Consider the following 22729-nt stretch of genomic DNA (forward strand, 5'->3'; position numbering starts at 1 on the left):
AGTAACATTGTGTCATATCCTGTGCTATGTGTGAAAATACTGAGCAGAGCCGGCTGACCTTGATTTTAGATCAACATGGCAAGAGGAAAAGACCTAGGTGACTTTCAAATAAGGTTTATTACTGACACATGAATGGCAAGAGCTTAAGTCACAAAGACCACTCAGCTGGCTAGTGTTTCAATATACTGTTCTGCAGATGTCACTATAAAGTGACATCTGCATTTAGAGCTGTGGGAGAGACAACAGTAAATAGGGTCAGACATTGTGGTCAAAATGCGCATACATGAGTGTGCTATGTAAGGAAAAACATGAGCAATTCTTCCTTAGGTGACTGAGAATATAAACGAAGGATGTGATCAGGCTGTATGAGCAAGAACAGTCTATATCAACAACTAATTAGGGATATTATAGTAGGGTTGCAGTGCATAAACCCCTCATTACAAAGACAAGTGCACATTAGAGAGTTCAGTGGTACAAAACCCATGGGCACTGGTTTACACAGATGTGGAAGAAAGTGGTCAGATGAGTCATCCTTCATATTCTGGACAAGGGGGCGATACAGGCCTGAATGCTGGACCCCTACAGTGAGGGGGGTACGCTGGCTCTGTCTAACTGTGGGGGGCGTTTTCCTGTCATGGTTTCACTCCACTTATACCTCCACTTATATATATATAGAGGAAAAGGCTCACTGCAAATCAACACAAAGTTATTCTTCGTCTTTATCCTATGATGAAACGTGCGCTCTTCCAGGATGACAATACCCCCATCCACAGGGCATGTGAGCTCACTCAGTGGGCTCATGAGGATGAAAATGATGTAAACTATATGATATGGCCTACACAATAACCAGATCTCAACCCTGTTGTTTGACAGCACTTTCCACCACCATTATCTAAACACCAAATGAGGGAATATCTTTTGGAAGAATGGTGTTCCATCTTCAGACTTGGAGAATATATGCCAAGGTACGCTGAAGCTGTTCTGGTTTCATTACCATCCTCACAGGTAACAAAGCAAGGATGTAAGATCTGCCCAGACTCCCTTGCCTTTCCTTTCTCTCCACTGTCACTTTCAATTAAAAAAGAAGACACCCCCCCACCCCCCCAAAAAGAAAAAAGATATTCCCAGATCAACAAATACATTACCTGTTGCAGTACTGTAAAGAGTACACCTTGCAAATCTCAAAGAGTCAAATTATCAGAGAGATCTGCGTTCTTTCATATATAAGCAAGGCAATAAAAACACGATTTTCTGGGTGCAAGCGATTTTTTTTCTCCTTACACAAGACCGAATTACTATTTGACCATTAGGTGTCAGCATAGCCATTTACTAAATATCATGGGGTTCTATTATTTCCAGTCTGTTTCATAGTTTTCTGCTCCAAAAACATTGTAAATCTGTGCTCTCTCTGATTGTCAGAAGGGAGCAGCAGTAGCCTGAAGTTTAGCAGTGCAGATTTATGAATGGAGCTGGTCTGAAGGCTCAATTCTGACTGGGCCAGTATGAGTGGGTGGAGGAAAACAAACAAAGCTTTCCCTTCCATTTAATACCAGCCACTGATGTGACCTTGGGCAAGGCACTGACCTCCACCTGCACTCGGTGAGCTGTTTAGTGGCTTAGTGCACGGCTGTGGTAGTACTGGGCAGCTGCCAAGTGTGAGCACAAGAAATCTCCCCTCCCCAGTAACTACTCCCTAAGGCCACTGCTGTAAATAAGAATGTGTCATTTAATCAGATAAACTCAGGCTGAAAGGGTTGATATCTTTTCATCAGTATGTTTAGCTGTTGTACTTTCACTTCTACTTGTCAAACCGTTGTTTATGTTTTTTTCACTGGGAGGCTTCAAGTCTCATATCTCAGATTCATTCTTTCAGATGCACATTATAAATACAGAGCCACTGATTTCATTTATTTGTTTATTTTTATTCCAAAAAAATCTATACAAGAAAAAAACTACTTTCATTCAGTTGTGTGTGTGTGCTTCAACATTTGCATTCATTAGAGAAATGGTCATATAAAGACAGGCATCAGCAATTGTAAACAAAGGAACTATTACTTTTCCTTAAGTGTGTAGAAAAAAACAACAACATTTGGTCATTTAAGTCAGCCGGTGAGGCATCTGTAAAAGGAACCGAGGGGATCATTAGTTTGCTACTCAAATCTGACAGGAGCACGATTACAGCATCTTTTCAGACGTCATGTTTAAGTATCCTTTTACAGTTCAAATCTACAATTAATGTACACAGATATCTACATTTCTCTAAAAAAATATATTCAGAGGAAACTTCTATACAAAGCAATATTGCTAACAAAGAATGAGATTTCTACAGGTAATGAATTTATTCAGATAGGAGCAGTACTTAGAAATTTCAGGAAGGTAAAAACACAGTGAATGCAGTAAAATTTCTTATATCATTAGTCCATATTAAACCATATGAAATAAGAATATTTTATTACCTACAGTGGTTTGAATTGAAAATAGTCAAGATTAGAATATAGTCAGGCTAAATTTTAAACGCTTCATGGTCAAAAAGTAAAAAACAAAATTGGAACTAAAATTACCAATCTACTAAAATCACTACTTCATCAAACAAATTGAAATCAAATATTAATAGGAGATTGCAAAATATTGGCATGTGAGTGACTAAAAGAGTGTTTAAACTACATCATTATTTTGAATTCCAGGGTTAGGTTTGGTCTGCCTCAGTAAAAAAGCTTAGTGTTGTGAGGCATTTATTAGAATTAAAATCATTGCTATTTTGCTTTGGAAATGGAAGCGATTTCTTTGCAAAAAACACCGGAAATTTGGATGACGATTTTAGTGCATTTTTGGTCAAAAGTTTGATTAGACTACTTAAAATGCTGATCTCAATTTGGACAGTTCAAATTCTCTTGGTAGCTGATCAGATAAGTTTCTCAGCAAATTCACAATTCAAATCTTGAGTTATTTTGGTTTGCCAGCCCTAATGATTGGTTCAAGAAATTCACAATGTATTCAACTGAAAACTAGACTGATCGAACTGTCAGACACAATGTGGAAACGAGAGCTCAAAGTGTTGACAACAGTTGCCAAGATATTCTCAGCGCTTCTTTGCCTAATAATAGTTTTCACTGCCAGAGACAATTACGACGAGGACGAAACTATGTCTGCTTTGAATTATTTAAACACCATCATCCTGTCAATGTATACCTGTACAAAAACATAAAATCAAAGAACACAGGCAAAATAAAGCCACTAAAGTCTGTACAGGGACTTGTGAAAGCAGAGCCCTTCTTTCCCCCAAAAGAAATGAGCCTGGTCGCCCTATAGCCAACTCTTTTCTCCTGCTGCTATGTGATTCTGCACATTTTTCCTACCACTTCCATGCGATTTATCAAATGTATCATCTATGAACAATTAAACAAGTGTACAAATCAGAGTGAGAAAAGGTGGGCGCTTGTATGTGCTGTGTTTGACTGTGTCCAACCACTTGCAGCAACACTGCCCCCCTAAGAGTGAAAGTACTTACAACAACTCAGAGGGGAGTTGGCTATAGCATGCAGATACACCACAGACCACCAGGCTTCAGAGTAGTTCATTCTATACGGTAAACGACTGCCACCCTATGACAGACATACATACAACGAGACAGCACAGACCCTTAGAAAAGCAGCATTCCAGAGAAGCATCTCAGGTTTACATGGCATCAAGAGGGTTTTACATCAGACATCCTACACTGGTTGAACTCCTCTTTGCTAAGTGTATTAATAAGATAGATTCTATCCATAGATCCATTTTATGTGAATCCTTCCATCTCACGAGGGGAAGGTTTGTGTCATAACAAATGAAGTAGAGCTTTCTGGTGCAAACAAACAACAACAACAAAAAAAAGGTTCAATGCACATAGCCTATTTTTTTTCTTCCTCAGAATGCAGGCAGCCACAGAGAAAATCTTCCCTCTACATCTTGGTCTCGCTGTTAGCAGCTCTCTCGTTCTCGTACTCATTCTCTTGGCAGATGAGGTGGTACGGCTTCTTGTCGGCCTCCTCCACCACTGAGTTGCCCATCTCTGCGTCCTTGTTCTGCAACTCGTGGCGAGACAGGTGCTCCACTATACCTGCGCCGATGGAGTCTCCGAGGACATTAGTGGTGGTGCGCAATCGGTCCCTGAGGGAGAGGAGAGGATAAGACAGATCTATCTTTAACCCTATAAAGCCATTTGTATCATATATGATACACATTTTCAATTCCGTTTTTCGTTTTCAGTTTAATCAACACTTGACCAAAATACTGTTGTATACCTTTGAACACTTCCCCTGTTCACCCTGGACCATACCATTGGCACTTCAAGTACATATCATATATCATACACCAGGAAGGTCGTGTAATAACATATTTTTTTATTTAGTTTTTTATATATATTTTGTTATAGGACTAAATAAAGGGTTCAATTTCAAAAAATTTGAATTTTCTGCCAATTCTTTCATAGTTCAGGCTTTATAGGGTTAAGTTTGGATACTTTAGAAACCATTGATAAAGTTTATTTTGGAGAAAAAAAGCATTCTGTCCATTCTGAGTGGAACAATTAATTGACATCTTATCAGAATCTCAGTAATGCCAAGTCCATAATCCAAATCAAAGTAGCTGCAGTTTTTTTCAATAAAAGTAAAAAGCATGACAAAATACCATTATAAATGAAGCATTGTGGTGCTGCAGAGAGACAAAAAGTATTCTCCAGATGTAAGAAAACATGTTTGTTTGGTGCTGACCCCAGCAAAAGCCACATCATCATCATTTCAAAGTTTTTTTTTCTTTTCAGTAAAATGATTGTTCCCGCTAAAATTGTGAATCATATCACAAACGCAGTACCTGTCAAAACAATAGGCAAATATTTCTCTTTAGCATATCATCCAGCCCTGATTCTGTCTCAGTATTCTTCTGATGTGCTTATAAGTTTGAAGTCTCAATCTTGCTGAGACTGGCAGTTCAGTCCTCCCATGTGCCATTCTTCCGTTTTGCAAAGTGTCAACTTCTCACTAAGTAACAAAATGGCTTTGTTTGCGATTTGACAACCTGAATTTTTTTGGTCCAAAGAATTTTCAAAGGCTTTTATTAGACCAAGAGTAGTAGAATTTTCTTCACCAGTAAAGGATCATGAGGAGTTACAAGGTTTTATCCAACAGTGAATATGCTACTCAATGTATTTATACACTGAGGACAAACAAGATACATTGAAAATTTCCAAAAAAGACATCATTAACTAAATCCATGTGGAGGATATTAACAGGTTTATGCACATAAAAACATTGTGTGCAATAACAATTCCCACTCAATGCCCTCATCAGACTACTGGAGGTATATTTTCACTAGCTCAAGGCAATTACTCGACCACATGAAACACTACAACCAGAATACTGGAGCAGTGTAATAAAATGCCGGCAGAATCAGAACCAGATGGATTGAGGGACATGGAATGTGAGGGGAGTGCCTCTTTAACCTACGCTGTAACCCAGTCAAGTGCATACAGCTTGCCAAAAAATAAGAAAAAAAAAAACTGGCAGTGATTTGATCAAACTCATACCACACTATCTTTTATCTCCTCATGACTAAACCACTGCTCTTTAGCCAAGACTCTCCACTGTCTCCTGCTAGTGCAGAGTGCAGAACCTAGAATTTAATTTGGTGCTAGCAGAGGAAGTCACAGCCACAAGGGAATACTTTCATATGTTATACTAATACTGTAATACTCAAATGGTGGTGAAGTTTATCAAGTCTCAGTGCGATCAAGCACAAGCACAACCCTTGTTTTCCTTCAGTAATTCAGTATCTAAGCAAATTGTGTCCTGTGAAATTGTATAGCCAATACTTACAGGAACCAATCAACAGCAATGATGAGTGTGATGTCATCAGTGGGCAGACCGACAGACGTTAGCACGATCACCATAGTGACCAATCCAGCCTGAGGGATTCCAGCTGCTCCAATACTGGCTGCTGTGGCTGTGATACTGGAGGCCAAAGAGCACAGGAAGACAGATCCTTAGACACCAGTCAAAACTTGGCTGTGTTTTAATTGTCATTGCAATCCAAGTTTAATTTTACAGGCAGGGGAAAAGAATACATATCTTCTTGATCTCTCTAGCAGTTACTTCTTGGTAACAGATCTGAATTGGTCACTTAAATTCATTCCCTTGGCTGAAATACAATCCACCATTTGATGTGAAATAGCTGGGCTGGTGGTGAGCCTGTATCTATCAAGTTGGGACTTGTGGTTTTGAGACTTGGAGAGGGCTCCCTCTGTGTTGCTGCAGCAAGTTTTGCAATGATGAAAGGCAAATGTGATACAGATATTTACTGTATATCCATCCCCAAGACTGACTCATATCCAACACACAGCAGAGAAAAAGAGGCCAACACCAAGTTGCTTATTGAGTCAAAGTGTTTTGGCTGCATTTTAGCTGTACAAAAAGGTGGCACTGACACCAAAGTGAAAGTAATAAATGACTGTTTCTCAACCAAGAAATGTAGCACATTTTCAAGAATACTGTATATCGCATACCTGATGGTGAGAATCTGTCCAAAGTTAAGGTCATAATCATTGACCTGAGCGATGAAGATGGCTGCCAGGGCTTCGTACAGGGCTGTTCCGTCCATGTTTATGGTAGCACCGACCGGGAGCACAAAACGGGTCACACGTTTGTCCACTTTGTTGTTCTCCTCAAGGCATTTGAAGGTGATGGGCAACGTGGCAGAACTGAGAGTGGATGGTAGGTTCAAGGGAGAGGCAGGATGAGAGACATCGTGAAAGAGAGGGAAAAGGAGGTGGAGTTGTGAGCAATGTCAGACAATTGCATTTCAGAAGTGCAAAATTAGAACAATAATATAATAAAGGCATTAGTGAAGTTACTTTATTCAGTTTTATGAATTTTACAGATTTTGCGGCATTTCTGAAGGCTGATTATATATCAAGGTCTGGAAATTGTTCAGTTCAAGTCTTCAACAATGGAGGAACTTCCAGCTTTCCAAAGTGCAGAAGTTCATATACAACAGGAATGAAACCGGACTGGACCATAATTATTTTTGGACCAAGCACGCACAGTTGTACTGTCGAGTGCTGATCTCTTGCTGGTCTGTGAGCATTTGATTTTACAGTGGAGAGCTGTACCCAGCGGTACTGTAACTCAGTAAAGCTCAACACAGTTACATACCTGGAAGATGTCCCCAGGGCAGTGATGAGCGCCTGCAGCAGCCCTGCAATAAAGACGAAGGGGTTCTTCCTTGTGATGACGAAGTAGAGCGTTGGAAGGACGAAGATGGCATGGATTAGCAGGCCGCAAATGACCGTCACTGTGTACATGCCCAACTGGCCTCCCATGACCGAGATGTCCTCCATCTCCACGATCTTACCAGCAATTAGGAACAGGATACCGATAGGAGCGTACCTGAGGATGGAGGGAGGTTTCCAGTATTAAGTCATGCATTCAAACACTATTTTATTGAAAAGTTTTTTAAATACATTTGTTCATCCAGTCTGCCAGTCATCCACTCATCGATCCCTGCATCTGTAAAGACATAGTTAATGTCCCACCCTCCTTCCTCACACTCACCACATGATTATAGCAACCAGTCTCATGATGGCTTCATTGAGGCAGTCAAAGAAGTCCTTCAGCGGCTGCCCCTGCTCCCTCATGTTCCCAATGATCAGACCAAAGCACATAGAGAAAACCACCAGGCCTAGGGCGTTCACTCCGTCAACAGACCCCAACACTGGGATCACCTCCTCCTGTGTTATGTCCTGGCTGCCATTCAGCGCGTATAACGTGTCATTCACCGTCACCTTCACATGGATCACTCTCTTGCCATACTGTGTCCTGTGCTGGATTTAAAACAGATGGCAAGAGCATGAGATATGTATTCAATATCTGCTTTGTTTATTCAAGAATCATTTTGTTGGGGTTTGGCTCAGGGGCAAATAACATACAACATGATGATATGATTATATCTGACTGAGCGACAGTAAAGCAGGCCTCTAGATTGTACTATAAATTTTCAGACTAAAATATTACATGTTGCTGTTTTAAATGTATAGAATCCACAATTATGATCGAGATTAGAGATACGTGGTACAGCAAGTAATTGACACAAAAGCTAATTGAATGAACAATTTACAAAGAGTGCCTCTGTGTGTCTGTAAATGGAGGCAATCATAGTTTCTGTAACAGCCATGCTTAAATTTAATAATCGGGCCAAATGCATGTTTTATGTTAGAATGGGGCAGTGAAAGTGGCAAGAGAGGAAAGCGTCTGGCTCATAAATTAGACAATGTCAACAGCAAGTGGCAAGCAAGGTCAGATAAAAAGATCTAAATAAATGTATGATGAGGAAAGGGACCTTTTTCTAAATGATTACATAATCCTTGACTGAACTGAAAAAAATAATCACTTTGCTCCTGACTTATATTGCAAAAGTAGAAAGGCCTTGTCATGACATTGTCATTTCTGTAAAAAAACAAAACAAAACAAAACAAAACAAAACATTTTAGGAGTTTCTCCTTCCCATGAAGATTGTGGTAATCTCCATGATGTCTGACTTCACTGGTCACTGGTGATCTTTCTGATGAATTGATGTAATAATATGCTTTTGTCATGTGGTCTTCAAGTCATCAATGCTATCCACCAAATACAGCCTACATTACTCTGAAAGCCTTTGCTCAGTTTTTTTTCTTTTTCTTTTTTTTTTTTGCTGCTAAATCCAAACTTGACGAGCAGATTTAGAGAAAATAATTTATCATTATATGATTTATTACATAGCAGATTTAGATTTTATTGCTGATTGAGACATAAATTTAAGTTCAGCAGTTAGAACTTAATAAAGATCTCTGATTAGTGGTTGATGGCCAGTAGAAGTGAGTGTCATTGTAATTTACACTGAAAAGAGACTAAAACACTAAATGTTAACCCTGTCTTTGAGAATTTCTAAGCAATGCTCTTAAATAAACAGCCAAGCGTAGATAATGACATGCTTAAAAGAGGCAATTAAGATACCAAACTACAAGAGTTTATACAATGGGTTAATAAAATACATAAAGGAAAGGGGAGGAAAAGGACAAGGTGAGTGAGAACATGGGGTGAGATTTACCTGTTTGGTGCATGCGTCCACAAGGTTAGGAGGAAACATGTTTCTGGAATACAAAATGAAAGTGATACAATTTTTTGGGGGGGTGGACATATCTAATTACCCACACAGTGAATGCGCACCTTTGCAAATGCAAACCAAAATAAAATAATGTTAGGAAAATCCTCGAAATATTGAGCTATACCCCACTGGGAAAATCCACATCTGAGTTGTCTCAAAGCTAAAAAAAAAAAAAAAAAAAGCTAATTTGCATCTTTGTATCTGCATCCTCCACTGTGACTGGTGTTGATTTAATAAAGCAAAACAATGAGAGATAAGGGCATTTACTTGACATGTCACCACTATGTGACTATGAGTGTATAATATTTTGTAAATTCAGCATATGCAGCTCTTGAAAGTTCATACTTGCCCTCCAGTAGAATATCTGTGCATTTGTGTGTGTGTGTGTGTGTGTGTGTGTGTGTGTGAGCGGGAGAGAGCGAGAGAGAGCGAGAGAGAGAGAGAAAGAGAGAGAGAGAGAGAGAGAGGGAGAGTACCTGATAAGGTCTAGGAAGGCATCGGCCGGGCTGACCTGCTCAATCTTCTGCTGCTTGGTGAACTCATCCTTGGATCCTTTTCCAGGGTGAATAATGAGTACCATGACAATGCCGATGAACACAGCGATGACAGTAGTGGTGGTGTAGTAAACCACCGCCCTCATACCCATCTTACCAGACGCGCGACTGTCCAGCGCGGCCATACCTGCAGAGAATATACCAGTCATACATTACAGAAACCCTCCCAGCTGTATTCTGTATCAGCAGTACAGGGGTTTCTACACAGTGTTCTGTCACCATACATACAGTTTTCTGAACATGGCTGCCCAAATACGCCACCTGCCAACTCTAGGCAGAGATATAGCTATTGTTGTAAAAGATGCCTGTCGTACATTTACAAAACATTAGTAGGCCTACAGGAATTCCAAATAAGTACTACTGCAGCCAGAGCAGTAGTACGCATGCAAAGAAGCCAAGCTGTGTTGGACATCACTGAGTCATTTACAGATCAACTGACTGATTCATTCTTTTCATCGGCTGCCTATTTTTATTCATTCATTTCCCCATTTTACATTAGGAATCCATTCACTCGTTAAGACATCTATACAGTCACAGAATGTCACCAAAAGAAAATAACAAAAGAAAATGGCATTTATTTATAATAGCATGAAGGGCATGGGGATGGGGGTGATATTTTTCTGAAAGGTCAATTTGCCAATATGCACATTTTTATGTTGTTTTCCATCTAAACATGCCATCCAGGTCATCCCTTATCATGTTGTCCTGTACACATGTTTTCTTCAAGACTCTCTGTCTCTATGGCCATACAGCTAGCCTGGGAAATAGTGTTGTAATTATTGGTGGAATACACCCCTCTGGATTATCTGCCTGGCTATCTGTGAGGACAAAGGGGTGCAGTCTCAGAGGAGGAAACACAATCTGAGCCTGACCTTTACTAGTGGGAAAACAACACCTACAGCAACAGAGGGAGCAGGTCTGATGCAAATCTGCATATGCACTGTAAATAGGTGCACGCAGGGGCGTCGTAGTGGGGGGAAAAGTGGGACTGATTACCCAGGGCCACAATGTGGGAGGGAGCCCTCGACAGGCCTGAAATAAAAAGGTTTGCCTATTGGCCAGCTATACAAGGGCCCAATAAGATTTATTTTCATGGGGCCCAAAATCCCTGGCGGCGCCCCTGGGTGCACGCATACGAGTAACAGAGAGAAACTGCAATAAAACAACAACATTCAAAAGAAACAGCTGAGACCCTAGTTCCTGCTGCTGAGGATGTTGTGTACATCACCCCAAAGTGAGCTGGCATCGCTGCAATCTCTGTCTTTTATTTGATCATACATCAGTGGGAAATGCAATGTAATTTTGTTGTAAACACAGATAACAGACTGAAATGTGTACTACAGTACAACAGTCTCAATATTTCTATCATGTAGGAAATCTTAATGTAGAGAACAAGGTCACTAACTTGTGTTTTATTATACAACAGCTGTGCAATGTATATACTATAACCAAAGATCATTACGTTTTGCATTTGAGCCAAGGTTTCTCTGTCATTACATCTCAATTGGAAGCAGATTTGTAAGCATAAAGTCATTTTGTGCATAGAGAAGGTCAGCCTGAAAGCTATGAAGTATATTCAGTCAATATTAGAAGCATGCTGAGATTTCTGTTGAATAAACTGTGCTAAATAAAATTTCATTTGACTTGATTTAGACTTGATTTAGAATGCAACTGAAAAAAACAAACAAAATATGACTGTGTCATGAACCAACTACTGGACACATTAAACTGTAAAATGAGCTGCAATACAATTCCAGGAAACATATTTATCATTGGTAGGATAATGATAATTCTGGAGAAATAACTTATTACTACTGAGTAATAAAAATGTGTATCTTGCTGATTATTGGCTATGTTTTTCTACCATAGCATTCCAAAATTCTTTCAAGATAGGTTGGATACTGTCACTTTGCACGTAACTCACAATAATGTGGTGAATTTTATTAGTTGGCCTGCACAGTAATCCACAAAGTGGGTTCTAGGTTCTGGCAAGAAAAATTGTTTTGGAAAATGTGTGTTGCCAGTTAAAAAATGCTAAACCAAAAACACAAAGTTTTGTACATGCCAGAATGAGTTTACAAGAAGGTTGAACCTCCTCTACAGTCTGAACAACATGAAACAGACTTTTTAAAGTTTTTAATGGTGGCAAAAGAAATATGGCCATTCAGAGATGGGGATTTGAGAGCACTTCAATGGGCATGACGTTAGCGTTGTATTTTCAAAGTGTCAGATCCTATTATGGCCATTATCTTCATTCAGAGCTGTACAAGGCAAAGCAGGCTTTGTGCGACAGGAGATGTATGTGTTCCTTTCAGATGTTGACTCTGTGTATACATATGTGTGTGTGTGTGTGTGTGTGTGTGTGTGTGTGTGTGTGTGTGTGTGTGTGTGTGTGTGTGTGGGTGTGTATGTGTGTGTGGGTGTGGGTGGGTGTGTATGTGTGGGATGTGAGGGCCTACTGCCCCCTGTTTGGCCCTCTCTGTTCCTCTTGTCTCAACATGCCCAGGAACTGAGCCTTTATCCATTTCTTTTTGATCCTCCTCTCTCCCTTCCCTCCCTCATTCTCTTACCCCAAATTCTTAACCTCCTCTCCCTACCACCCCTCCATCTACACCTCTTGTTTCAGTGTGCCCCTCCCCTCCTCTTCTTCCTCCCTAACCCCTCGGCCACCCTCCTTCTTCTCTCTTTTTTTTCTTACACACTGATCTTATTGCCTCAATCCTCTTTCATGGCCACCCCTTCCCCCTACCATACCCCTTCTCCTTCTCCCCTCCTATTCCTTTTCTGACAGCCCTGGGAAAACTTGTTGACTTAGTCGGCCTCGTACGGACACAATTGATCCTCAGCCTGTTGTCCAGGCAACAACAGACGCAGCCTCACCAATTCCATCCTTTCAAAAGAGGGAGAGAACTGAAACTGCAGCAGAGGAGGGAGAATGACTTTCTTTCTCATATGGGGAATGTTCATTAGACACAAAAGTGCTTAAAGGAGAAAAGGTTGATGTTCAGAGCACAGCAATTGCAAGAGGCCTGTGTGTAGGCCAATGAACATTCACTGCTCCCACACAAATAATAACCCTTCAGTTCTCACAAGATTTTACCTGGAGGCTAACTTAACTTTAATGCTGCCAAGGCTGGGTACAGAGCATAGCAGAGGCAATTCTGTAGCTCATCACACACTTTCCCACACATATGATAAAACATTGGCTTGAGTCGCAAAAAAAAAAAAAAGCATCCGAGTAACATAAGTCAACAGCAGACACTGACTTGTTATAGTAATAGTGGCGGACCTTTTTAGCTCTTAATATGCCAGCAGGATGTTTATTATGTAGCTGATGTTTATTGCTAATAATCACGCCTTTCATGGCAAATACTGCCAGTAGGTAATGGCGTAATAACTCATCCACTATCCACTGTAATTTATCAGATGCCTTATTCAGTAAGTGAGTGCAATCAAGTAAATTCAGCTAATTATGGCAAGTGAGTGAAATCTGACTGGAACTTGCTGCAGGAGCTAAACACACACTGTTTAAAAATGTGGCCATTTAAATCAAGTCACATCATTTTTATTTGTGTAGCCCAATATCCACAAATTACAAATTTGCCTCAAGGGGCTTCACAGCAATACAACATCCTGTGTCCTTAGACCTTCACATCAGATATGGAACATCTCCCTTAATTTAATTAAGTCGAGGACACAAGCTTATCAATGTGAGTGTACAAATGTACCAAAATCAGGACATTTTCTATTAAAAGGCCATATCTTGTACACTTGAATTAATTAAAATGAGGAAACAAGCTTATTCTTGTGTGCACACAATGACAGTATAATAAATTGTCAAATAAACTCAAATATATGACTACTCCAATGTTGGAGGCTATAAGATGCCATAACATGAACATAAGTAGATGTTAATATTTTATCACATAGTATGCTAGGTAACATTCAGTATGCTATGAATGAAGTTTGACCTTTGGTCAGTATAGATTTTTAGTCTATGGGCTATGGCTTGACTTTTGAAAATAAAATTTCAGTTTTCATCATTCATGAATCAACAGCATGAAAACATTTCTTGTTCTCTGGCTAACTCCATTCACTTCTTGCATAAACAACACAAGCTAAGCACAAAGTCTTGAGGGAAAAGTCATCTGCCATCTGCTATTTTAAGTGCATTCTTCTTCTCAAATATTGTGTCTGCTTTCCTAATCTCATAAACAACCCTGGCAGAGTTACACAGAACCATCCAAAACTGGTGTAAGTCTTTCTCTGTCCTCCTTCCACCTCATTCCCCATTCCCCAGCCTTATCCCTGCTGCTGTTCTCCCCCTTGCCTCCCTCCTCCATAATCATCATGTTTTCCTCTTTTCGCTTCCCACATCCGCTCTGCCTGTCCAGTTTCTCTTCGGGCTTATAAATTTTCTGTGGTGTCCTCTAATCTTTGGTAATGAAGCGCCTGCAGACAATATGGCCTTTGCTGCACACATGGTGAGTGGTTAGCATTGGGGCAGGGGTTGAGAAAGAGTTTGTGTATGTGTGTGTGTGTGTGGGTGGGTGGGTAGGTGTGTGTGTGGGGGGCTTGTTTTACAATACTTGTGAGGACCAACAACTGAGAAATAACCTGTTCTGTGAGGACAATTCAGGTTTTGAGGACATTTTGGGGGATCCTCACAAAGGAAAAAGTAATTTTGGCTCATTGGCTAAGGTTGGACTTAGGTCTAAGTTAATCAGGGTTAGGGTTAAGCTGGGTAATGGTTATGGGTAATGGTAATGGCTATTTCCCTAATTAGGGAAATGCTATAGAGAATGGATGTATAGTAAGTCAATACAATGTCTCCACAAAGATAGTAAAACGTGTGTGTGTGTGTGTGTGTGTGTGTGTGTGTGTGTGTGTGTGTGTTTCAAGGATAAAGAAAGGTGGAGCTATAGATGGAGGAGGCCCCTGGAGTTTTATCCTTTTCACTGGGTCAAGAGACTATTTTCTCTCTCTCTCTCTCTCTCTCTCTCTCTCTCTCTCTCTCTTTCTCTCTTTCCCTCCCTCCCTCACTGTCATGGACATACAAGACAAGTCATTTCTCATAAGCCTCTCTTCTCCCGCCCGCCTATCTGTTCAAAGTTCAAAGGAAAGGCCTGCATCATCAGAAAAACAGCTCAAAAACAGTTGTCTACAGAATGTAGCAAGAGGCATACAGAGGCATAATTCAATCGTCAAAGAGTGAAAGGTTGTTTGGACTGGGGCCACATGTTTCCAGCAGAAGTCAGAGGATCTTAGCCACAGTGCTCTCATGCAGTAAGACGTGTTGTGGATGTTGTCGATACGCTCCTAAATGTGTATGTAAGGCAACTTGTGCACTAGAATTAGAGGTATGTGAAACGGTATTTAGACTTCATGGCACCGCTGTTCACTGAAAGCGGTAATTCCATTATTTTAGGCAGGGTGACAGGTCCTCTCAATCTTTCCTGTTCTGTAGTGATGGAAACACTGTCAAACTGCTCCTCAAGAACAGCGAGAAGGTGTGTCTTTATCTATGACAGTACTCCCTTGGGCTTTTCAGCTGAAGTCATGGTTTCATAGGATGAATTGTAAAAATGTGGAAAAAATTACAGGGATTTCCGGTAGTGCTGTAATCTGATATACTAGCCAAAAAAAATTATGTAATAGCTTCACCCACATATTAAACAGCAGGACAGTCCTCCAAATCGTTTTTTGTTTTATCATTTTACAACAGTGAGCGTGTAGGTGTGTACGTGCACATGTGTATATGAATGTGCATCTGTGTGTGTGTGTGTGTGTGTGTGCACGCGCGTGTGCATGTCATGTAGTGAAACAGTTCCTATTCACAGCCTCAGGCAGATAAAGCCCCTTTTGTTGCTCTCGGCCATGTCTCTGCATGGTTACCATGACCTCTGACCTCACTCCATTCTAAACTTCTGATTGGCTACTGATGACAACCACACAGGAACTGCAGCAACATCTTCTAGTCCTTTTTGTTGATGACAAATTTTTGCACATGTTTTAGTCCATTTTGTTTGTGACAAATTCCTGCTAAGTTCACATGTGTGATGGTGAGTATGCATTGTGATATTGTTCTTTCCTTTAAATCTTATTCTAAAGCGAGGGACTGTAAAACCATATAAAAACTAAATGGAGCGCTTGTTGCCATCATGTCCCTGCATCGCCTTGTGTTCATTAATTTTGTAACCTTTGCCCCTCTTCAGCCTCTTTTTCTAACACTCTTCTCAACTCCCCCTCGTCCTTTCACTTTCTGCTACTCTGTTCTCTCCTTTTTCTGTCATTTTGTCTCTCTCTTTATTCCTACTCTATTCTTCTTGCCAAATGAATTTCTTTCTTTTCTTTCTTTTCCCGTCTTACGCCTACCAAGCATCATTTAGTTAAGTTCAAAATTCAGGAAATCTTAACTTGGGCTGTTCTTAGATGTGGCCCTGATTACAACTTCAAACGAGAAATTTGACCTTTTCAAGCCATACTACAATCTATAAATAAACAGCATGTCAACTTTAGGCTGCAGATCATTGTATTTCTTGTTCTGTGTGTTTCTGTGGAACTTCTGTGGAAGTTTGATCACTCATAATCAGTACAACTTGCACAATCCAAACAATATGAGATCATTTTTGCATGCTGCATGACAGACCAGATGGGTGGGGTTTACCACATCAGATCAAGCAGAATGTTGACAAATCTGTTTCTCCTGTATGGTAAATCCCATTGATCTAGCACCCAAATGGACTGAAACAGACTATTTAAAGTGCAAAAACTAAATTTGCACTTTAATTTGCTAAATTTTACAAATAGCCCAGGTGTGGAATTTATTGTAATTTGGTACAAATGCAGTTACTTATGGGATGGCTCATTGCACCTGTTTGTTGGCACAAGTGACCAAATATAATAGCTTAGCTGAATATCATCTTATGGGAAAGCAATACTTTTTCTGATCATAACGTCCATTGTAAAATGTTATATGTCAATGCAGTATGCTGTGTATTTGACATGTTTTGTCCGCGTAAGGATGACTTTATCCCGCAAGTAATTAAGGCGGACATGCACGCAGAGACACTCTCACTCACTCTTTCTCGTACACACACACATACACACACACACACACACACACAAGAGGAGCTGTGTGGTTGATGTCTTGACAGCAGAACAGTTCTCTTTGTTGGCTTCCACATATTGTATCTTCTGTCATGTGACATGATGTCAGAAGATGCTGATGCTACACGCCACTGCTGCACAAAGCGGGTTATTATCGGGCATTGTCTCTATGTCCTCCTCTCAGCAGACTGGCCCCTGCTGCTGTCAATCACTGCATCATGACTTAGCACAAGGTCTTCCTATGTCCCGCCTACTCTCCGTCAGTCCCTGCTGCTGGTCAGTGACAGTGCTACTGGACACTCACATGTTCCATGATCAAACCTATACTTCCACCAGAGCAAGAAAAACAACCAGGAGCTCTGCTCCAAAACAAACCTGTGGGCCTTTGTCCCTGGAAGAAAACACCAGTGTTTAACTGAATGGATCTAATAATCATGATAGTAGAAATGAAAGGAGTGATTCTTATTCCTTGATTGGAGTTGACAAGCTCATTATAATAGGTTTGGGTTCTCCTGAAGTACAGGCCTAAATACACATGGGCCCACTGAAAATGCCTACTAAATTGAAAATACTAATAATAACAGTAACTATGAAATTACATTTAGAAATAATTATATTGTCTATGAAGAAAGATGCAATGATTTTTTGTATCCTCTTGCTCTGAAAGCATACATTATATTTCAAATTACTACATAGTGTGCTACATCAGCTATGATCACGGTTCAGGCATCTATAATCGAGGCGTCTTTAAAATCAAAAAGGCCCAGATGTCTACTAAAAACACATAAGGTCTGTCTATTGAATAACCTTGAGTTGCTTATTGATTAAACACACAGAGTTTAGTTACAAATGCACACGGTATGTTATAACACCAAGGCCGGGGCCTTGAACATGGGACAAGCATGTGACTGAGACCAATAACTTCAAACCATGAATCTAAGTTGGTTTATCAAACAAGTCTCTCTCTCTCTCTCTCTCTCTCTCTCTCTCTCTCTCTCTCTTTCTCCCTCCCTTGTATGAGGTCATCTTAACTCCATCCACTGCTTGGCCTAAAACCAACAAACAGCGTCGGCTGAATAAACATCAGTCCCAGTCCTCCATCTCAGATACTTAGGGGACATTGGAGTAAGAAAACAACAAACAGCGCTGCCACTGGCACGCTCCATTCACACAGATGACACTCAGGACTTAGGAAACATCTCACAGAAAAACAGACAGAAAAATACAAGAGGAGAGATATGGTCTAAATACACATAGTCCCACTCTTTCCATACTTGCAACACTGATGCTGCAATCATTGTTGCTTCACAAAGGCCCAGGCTGCATATAAACTGACCGCTGTAACCATGGCAATGTGAGTGAGAGAAAATGTAAAGCGGGTCCAATGATATCAATTATACAATACAGGGTATGTTTGTGGATAAGTCAGTTTCTGGATATAAATTTAGAACAAAACAATGTTAAAACTTCTGGAAATGCAAGTGTCTGGGATGCATGGGCTAATTTTGGCTATCTGCAGTATGTTTGAACTAAAAATAGCCACTGACAGCTAAACCATTATGAATATTTCCTGCAATGGTGTTACAACAGAGTGGGTGTGAGGGAAAGCATGACTGTGTATCACTAGGTGTGAGCAACATTGAGATATTTGTATTAAAACAATTATTAGCACTACTGATGTCTGCTATTTCTGTTAGTATGCAGGAGACTGTAGATCAGTATATCCAACTTTGCCAGATGAACAATAATTATCCTATTTGTACAGTAATTTTGTCCTCTGTCCAGTGTGCGATCAGTAACGCCAAAAAGTGGCCAAATGTACAATAACTTTGCCATTTCACAGAAAGAATGCATAAATTAACTTTATTTCCTGACTGCAGATTCAGGATCAATTTTTCTTCTTGACATTTGCAAATAGTGTTGGAGAAATCCAATCCTGGGTCTGTTTTTAGAGGGGAGCATATCAACACTTAGCTTCACATAACTATGTTTAATGAGAGTGAGACCACATCACTCCACGCATTGTGGTCTGTGTTGTGAGCAAATGAAATATTTTCTCTTCCCCTTTGGCTGTCGTATTTGGCTAGAGAATGTGAGTCGGTGGTGTCAAAAAATGTTGCCTCTCACAATGTTATTTATTTATTTATTTATTTTGTGAAATTATACATTTACACCTATGATTTATCTTTGTTTGGTCTGGTACAATAATTTTCTTCAATATAACTGTCCTCTGTCTTAACTCTCTGTTTAGCACATAATATGGGGTGAATGCAGCTATACATTATCATGTAGATCTGGGAGGTGAACCTGCAGCCCCTGGTGTTCTGGCTGCTCTCATGTACCCTGGTCCATACCTGTGATGAGACTGGAGACCAGCAGGGGCAGCACCAGCATCTGAAGCATCCTCATCAGCAGCTCTCCAGGGAAAGAAAAGAACTTCACCTCGCGGTAAGACATTTTATAAGGCCGCAGGGCGAATCCCATGATAATGCCTGTGGAAAATAAAAGAATTATATCACATTATATCAAGATTTTGGATGTTAAAATGACCAGTGCCTTTCATGATTTATTACTATGTGAGCCCCAAGCTCAATACTTGCAGTGGTACAGTATATTATCAATATGTATCGATGGCATATTACAATTGATCAATATGACAGCACCAGCGTTACCCATGTAGAGTTGAAAATTGATCAACAGGTTGGATTTAACAATAAATATCAATGTTCTTCTTTCTTAGAATCCCATCAACTTGGTGAAAACACAGAAACATCTTTTCTGTTTAGGACTTCCTTGCAGCTCCCTGACAAATCAGCAAGAAAAGCTGTGTAATGACATTTAAATGTTAAAGCACACCAGGATCACACCTGTAATCACTACAAGTTTATCATTAAAGGCTAAATGGAACATGTTAAAGGCTAGAATAGGCTACATGTGATTAGCCAGGCTCTAACAGTCAGAGACTAGAAGTCACTGGGTTGCTCCTTCCTTGAGTCACAAGTTCAAGTGATCATGCACTCAGTTTTGAGAGATTAATTGCTTTGCTGTTGTCAGATCTGTAACTCTGATGTCACAGGGTTTTCAACTTCCTGTAAAAAATGTCTGCTGCTGTTACTATCTTCAATAGCCGACTAATGAAGCTCATTCCTTAAAAAGGAGGTTTGACCACTGCAGCCCTAATCCTCCAACAGGTCCAGGTGGCTGACCCAGGGGCCTAAAATAAAGCCAACCGTGCATAGTAGCACAATCAGTCAAATGTTTTCTTCCTGGCACTGTGTAATTCAATCAGGGCTGCAGATGTGGAAGCAGTGGGTGGGCATGGCTCACTTCCTACTGGGCGAGGTTCAAAGGTTAATGGCTACATGTCAAGAGTCAGCTAAGGGGTCACGTTTGGGGCAGCCTGCACAGTTCATCTGAGCTTTCCCCATTCCCTGACCCTATTAGTTTCTTTCTGTTCTATTCCTTCTTCCATCCGGTTCGAAGGGGGTCGTCACACCACACTGACTGATTGTGTGGGTGACAGAGAAAATCTGGAGCCTTCTTTTGAAAGATGTATCTGAAAGGAGTATCATCAAGTAATGATAGAGAAATAGGAGAGGAGAAAGAAATAGAAACAAAGGTAGTATTTTTGTCACAGTGAGCAGGCAAGTGGATCCAAATACAGATCACGGAGGCAAGGCGTAGTTGCTGTTGTCTTTACTGAAGTAGTTAGCAGGTGTACAGGCAAAGTGCGAGGTAACAGAAACAAAGGAAGCAGGAAACAGGGCTGAATTAACAAGATCTGACAGCGACACTTAAGTGGCAAAGAAGAAAGCAAAAGCTGAAATTCATTCAAACTGAACATAGTTTATTCAGTCTCTATAAATAAGGGCCCTATCATACCCATCTTTAAAATCTTTTCATGTGAAGGCAAGTCAGGAATCTCAACTGTTTTGTCACCTCAGTTCCCAGATGACTCATTGAGGTTCAAAGTTTGAGGGTAGGAAATTGATGATAAAAAAAAATCTTGTTAGTGAGATGATATTAAATCATCTCACTAACTAAAGTGCATGGGGAAAAAAAACAAAGAAACAAAAAAACATTAAGGACATTAAACCCACTCACCGATGATAACAGCAGCAACAGTGAAGATCACAAAGGCATTTCTCCGAAAGAATCCTTTCACATCGTCTTTGGTGATGTTCTCCACTCTCTTCTTTGCCATCAGTGAACGAGACTGGATCCTGTCCCGGAGCTGGTGGAAACCACTCCGGGTCCGCTGCGCGTTCTCCCCATTGCTCTGAGTCATGGCTACAGCTGGGGATGGTACTGCGGGAATCCGTTATCAAACTTGTAGAAACTTGAATTCAGTCCCACCTCACTCTGGCATGAATGTGGAAGATCCTGCTGATAATGTTGTTACCTGTTGCACTTATCTCGTATTATATCAGTGTCCTCTCCTTCTCTGTGTGGCTTGACACTTCAGGATGAGGGGACTGAGGATTTCTAAAAGTAAACGTCAGATACGTAAGGAGCTCAAAAAACAATAATAATGGATAATAATGATCAAATCAAATCAAATAGAAAATAAAATTTAAAAACAGTCATACACCGTGCCACATTTTTTATCCAGTCAGACAAAAAAAGTTAGATATTTTACCATTTGATGTATGTTTGATAGTATTGTCAACATCCCAAAGTCAATTTAAACAGTCACTCAGTCAAACAATCAGTAACTTTAGTAATTTCCTAGTGTGGAAATTATTTCCCAGTTTGGGATCAGTAAAGTAAATCTATTTATCTATCTAAACAACGCACAGATTGGACTGAACCACATTTCAATACAGAATGCATAATTAACAATAAACGCAAAATTAGGAAAGGTCTGATGAATGTTCCTTCATGAACAGAAAATGTTTCATAAAAAAACACAATACAGCAAAATGCTGCTGAAGCGGAGCAGAAGCCTTCTCCCTGAGTCAAAACCACATGGAGCACACGCAACCACAAAGCAAACGTCCTTACTGAAAACAGTATGGCCCATATGGATGGGTATTCTGATAGTGATTACACAGATTGAGTCACAACAGACTTTTCTTGCATGCACACACACACACACACACACACGCAAACACACGTCGACTGGTAAAAAAATAAATACAGACACACACACAGAAAATGGTAAAATGTTGAAAGAGGAGCTGTTCCTGTACCTTTAGACTTGAGCAATTACTTCCTGTACAGTAATTTCTCAGTTTTGGTGGGGTTATTTCTGGCTTAAATTCTCGGACAGTGTGAGACGGACAGAAGAGCTCCTTGGCTGTGAGCTGGTTGGTGTAAGCAACCAGCACTGAAGAGAGAGAGAGAGAGTGAGAGAGAGAGGACAGGAGAGGGGGGAGGAAAGGAGGGTGCAGTGGAGGGGATGAGGGAATGAAAGAGCCAGTGAGAGAATGGAGGCGGTGCATAGTAGAAGAAAAAGCTAGTCACACACACAGTGTGGGCTTGTGGAGAGGGGAGGCGGGGACTTAAAAAGTAAAGTAAGAGGATGTGTGTGTGTGTATGTGTGTGTGTGTTGGGGGGGGCTCTGCTTTTCAGATGGGAGCTTGAGGAATAATGAGCTTTTCCAAGTAGGAAAAAGAGAAAGGACCTTCTTGTTTTCTCCTCTCCCTCTCCCAGTCTTCCTTTCAAATGGTTTTTCACACTTGATAAGTTCAGGCTGATTGTAGGTTCCTGTGGAGAATGAATCAACAAAGAAGTAAAAGTCCTCCCATCCATCAAAAAATATAGAAGTGGATTACCCATTCATGTATTTACTTTGGCATATCGCCCACAGATATGGTCGTCAGTCAATCACTGACACCAGTTCACCCTTTTGGCTTCTTTTGCACCATTGTAGCACACATGCAGGCAGTTCA

General features: G+C 40.4%; 1 protein-coding gene across 2 annotated transcripts; it reads right to left on the reverse strand.

Moving 5' to 3' along the window:
* Window positions 1–1944: 1944 nt before the first annotated feature.
* Window positions 1945–22149, reverse strand: slc1a3a (solute carrier family 1 member 3a). Of its 2 annotated transcripts, XM_030060827.1 has the most exons (11): window positions 22028–22149; window positions 21238–21320; window positions 20940–21143; window positions 19190–19327; window positions 9648–9852; window positions 9115–9157; window positions 7584–7852; window positions 7185–7418; window positions 6536–6730; window positions 5850–5984; window positions 3939–4146 (listed from the first exon to the last, which is right to left on the reverse strand). In XM_030060827.1, the coding sequence occupies exons 3-11, from the start codon at window positions 21121–21123 to the stop codon at window positions 3939–3941; spliced, it is 1611 nt and encodes a 536-aa protein (XP_029916687.1). In that variant the 5' UTR covers window positions 21124–21143; window positions 21238–21320; window positions 22028–22149. The 2 variants fall into 2 exon arrangements, with proteins under 2 accessions (XP_029916688.1, XP_029916687.1); XM_030060828.1 differs by having other exon boundaries at window positions 1945–4146; window positions 20940–21320.
* Between the last annotated feature and the right edge of the window lie 580 nt (window positions 22150–22729).

The sequence above is a fragment of the Myripristis murdjan genome, chromosome 9 (genome assembly GCF_902150065.1).
Source record: "Myripristis murdjan chromosome 9, fMyrMur1.1, whole genome shotgun sequence".
NCBI classification, from domain to species: Eukaryota; Metazoa; Chordata; class Actinopteri; order Holocentriformes; family Holocentridae; genus Myripristis; species Myripristis murdjan.

What these genes read in the sequence shown, in the direction of transcription:
- slc1a3a (XM_030060828.1), bottom strand. Translation starts at nt 21,123, where the DNA reads ATGACTCAGAGCAATGGGGAGAACGCGCAGCGGACCCGGAGTGGTTTC. An exon ending in GGTCTCCAGTCTCATCACAG is followed by an intron (nt 9,853 to 19,189) that starts GTATGGACCAGG and finishes TATTCTCTGCAG; the next exon opens with GTATGGCCGCGCTGGACAGT. An exon ending in CTGGTTGCTATAATCATGTG is followed by an intron (nt 7,419 to 7,583) that starts GTGAGTGTGAGG and finishes CTCCATCCTCAG; the next exon opens with GTACGCTCCTATCGGTATCC.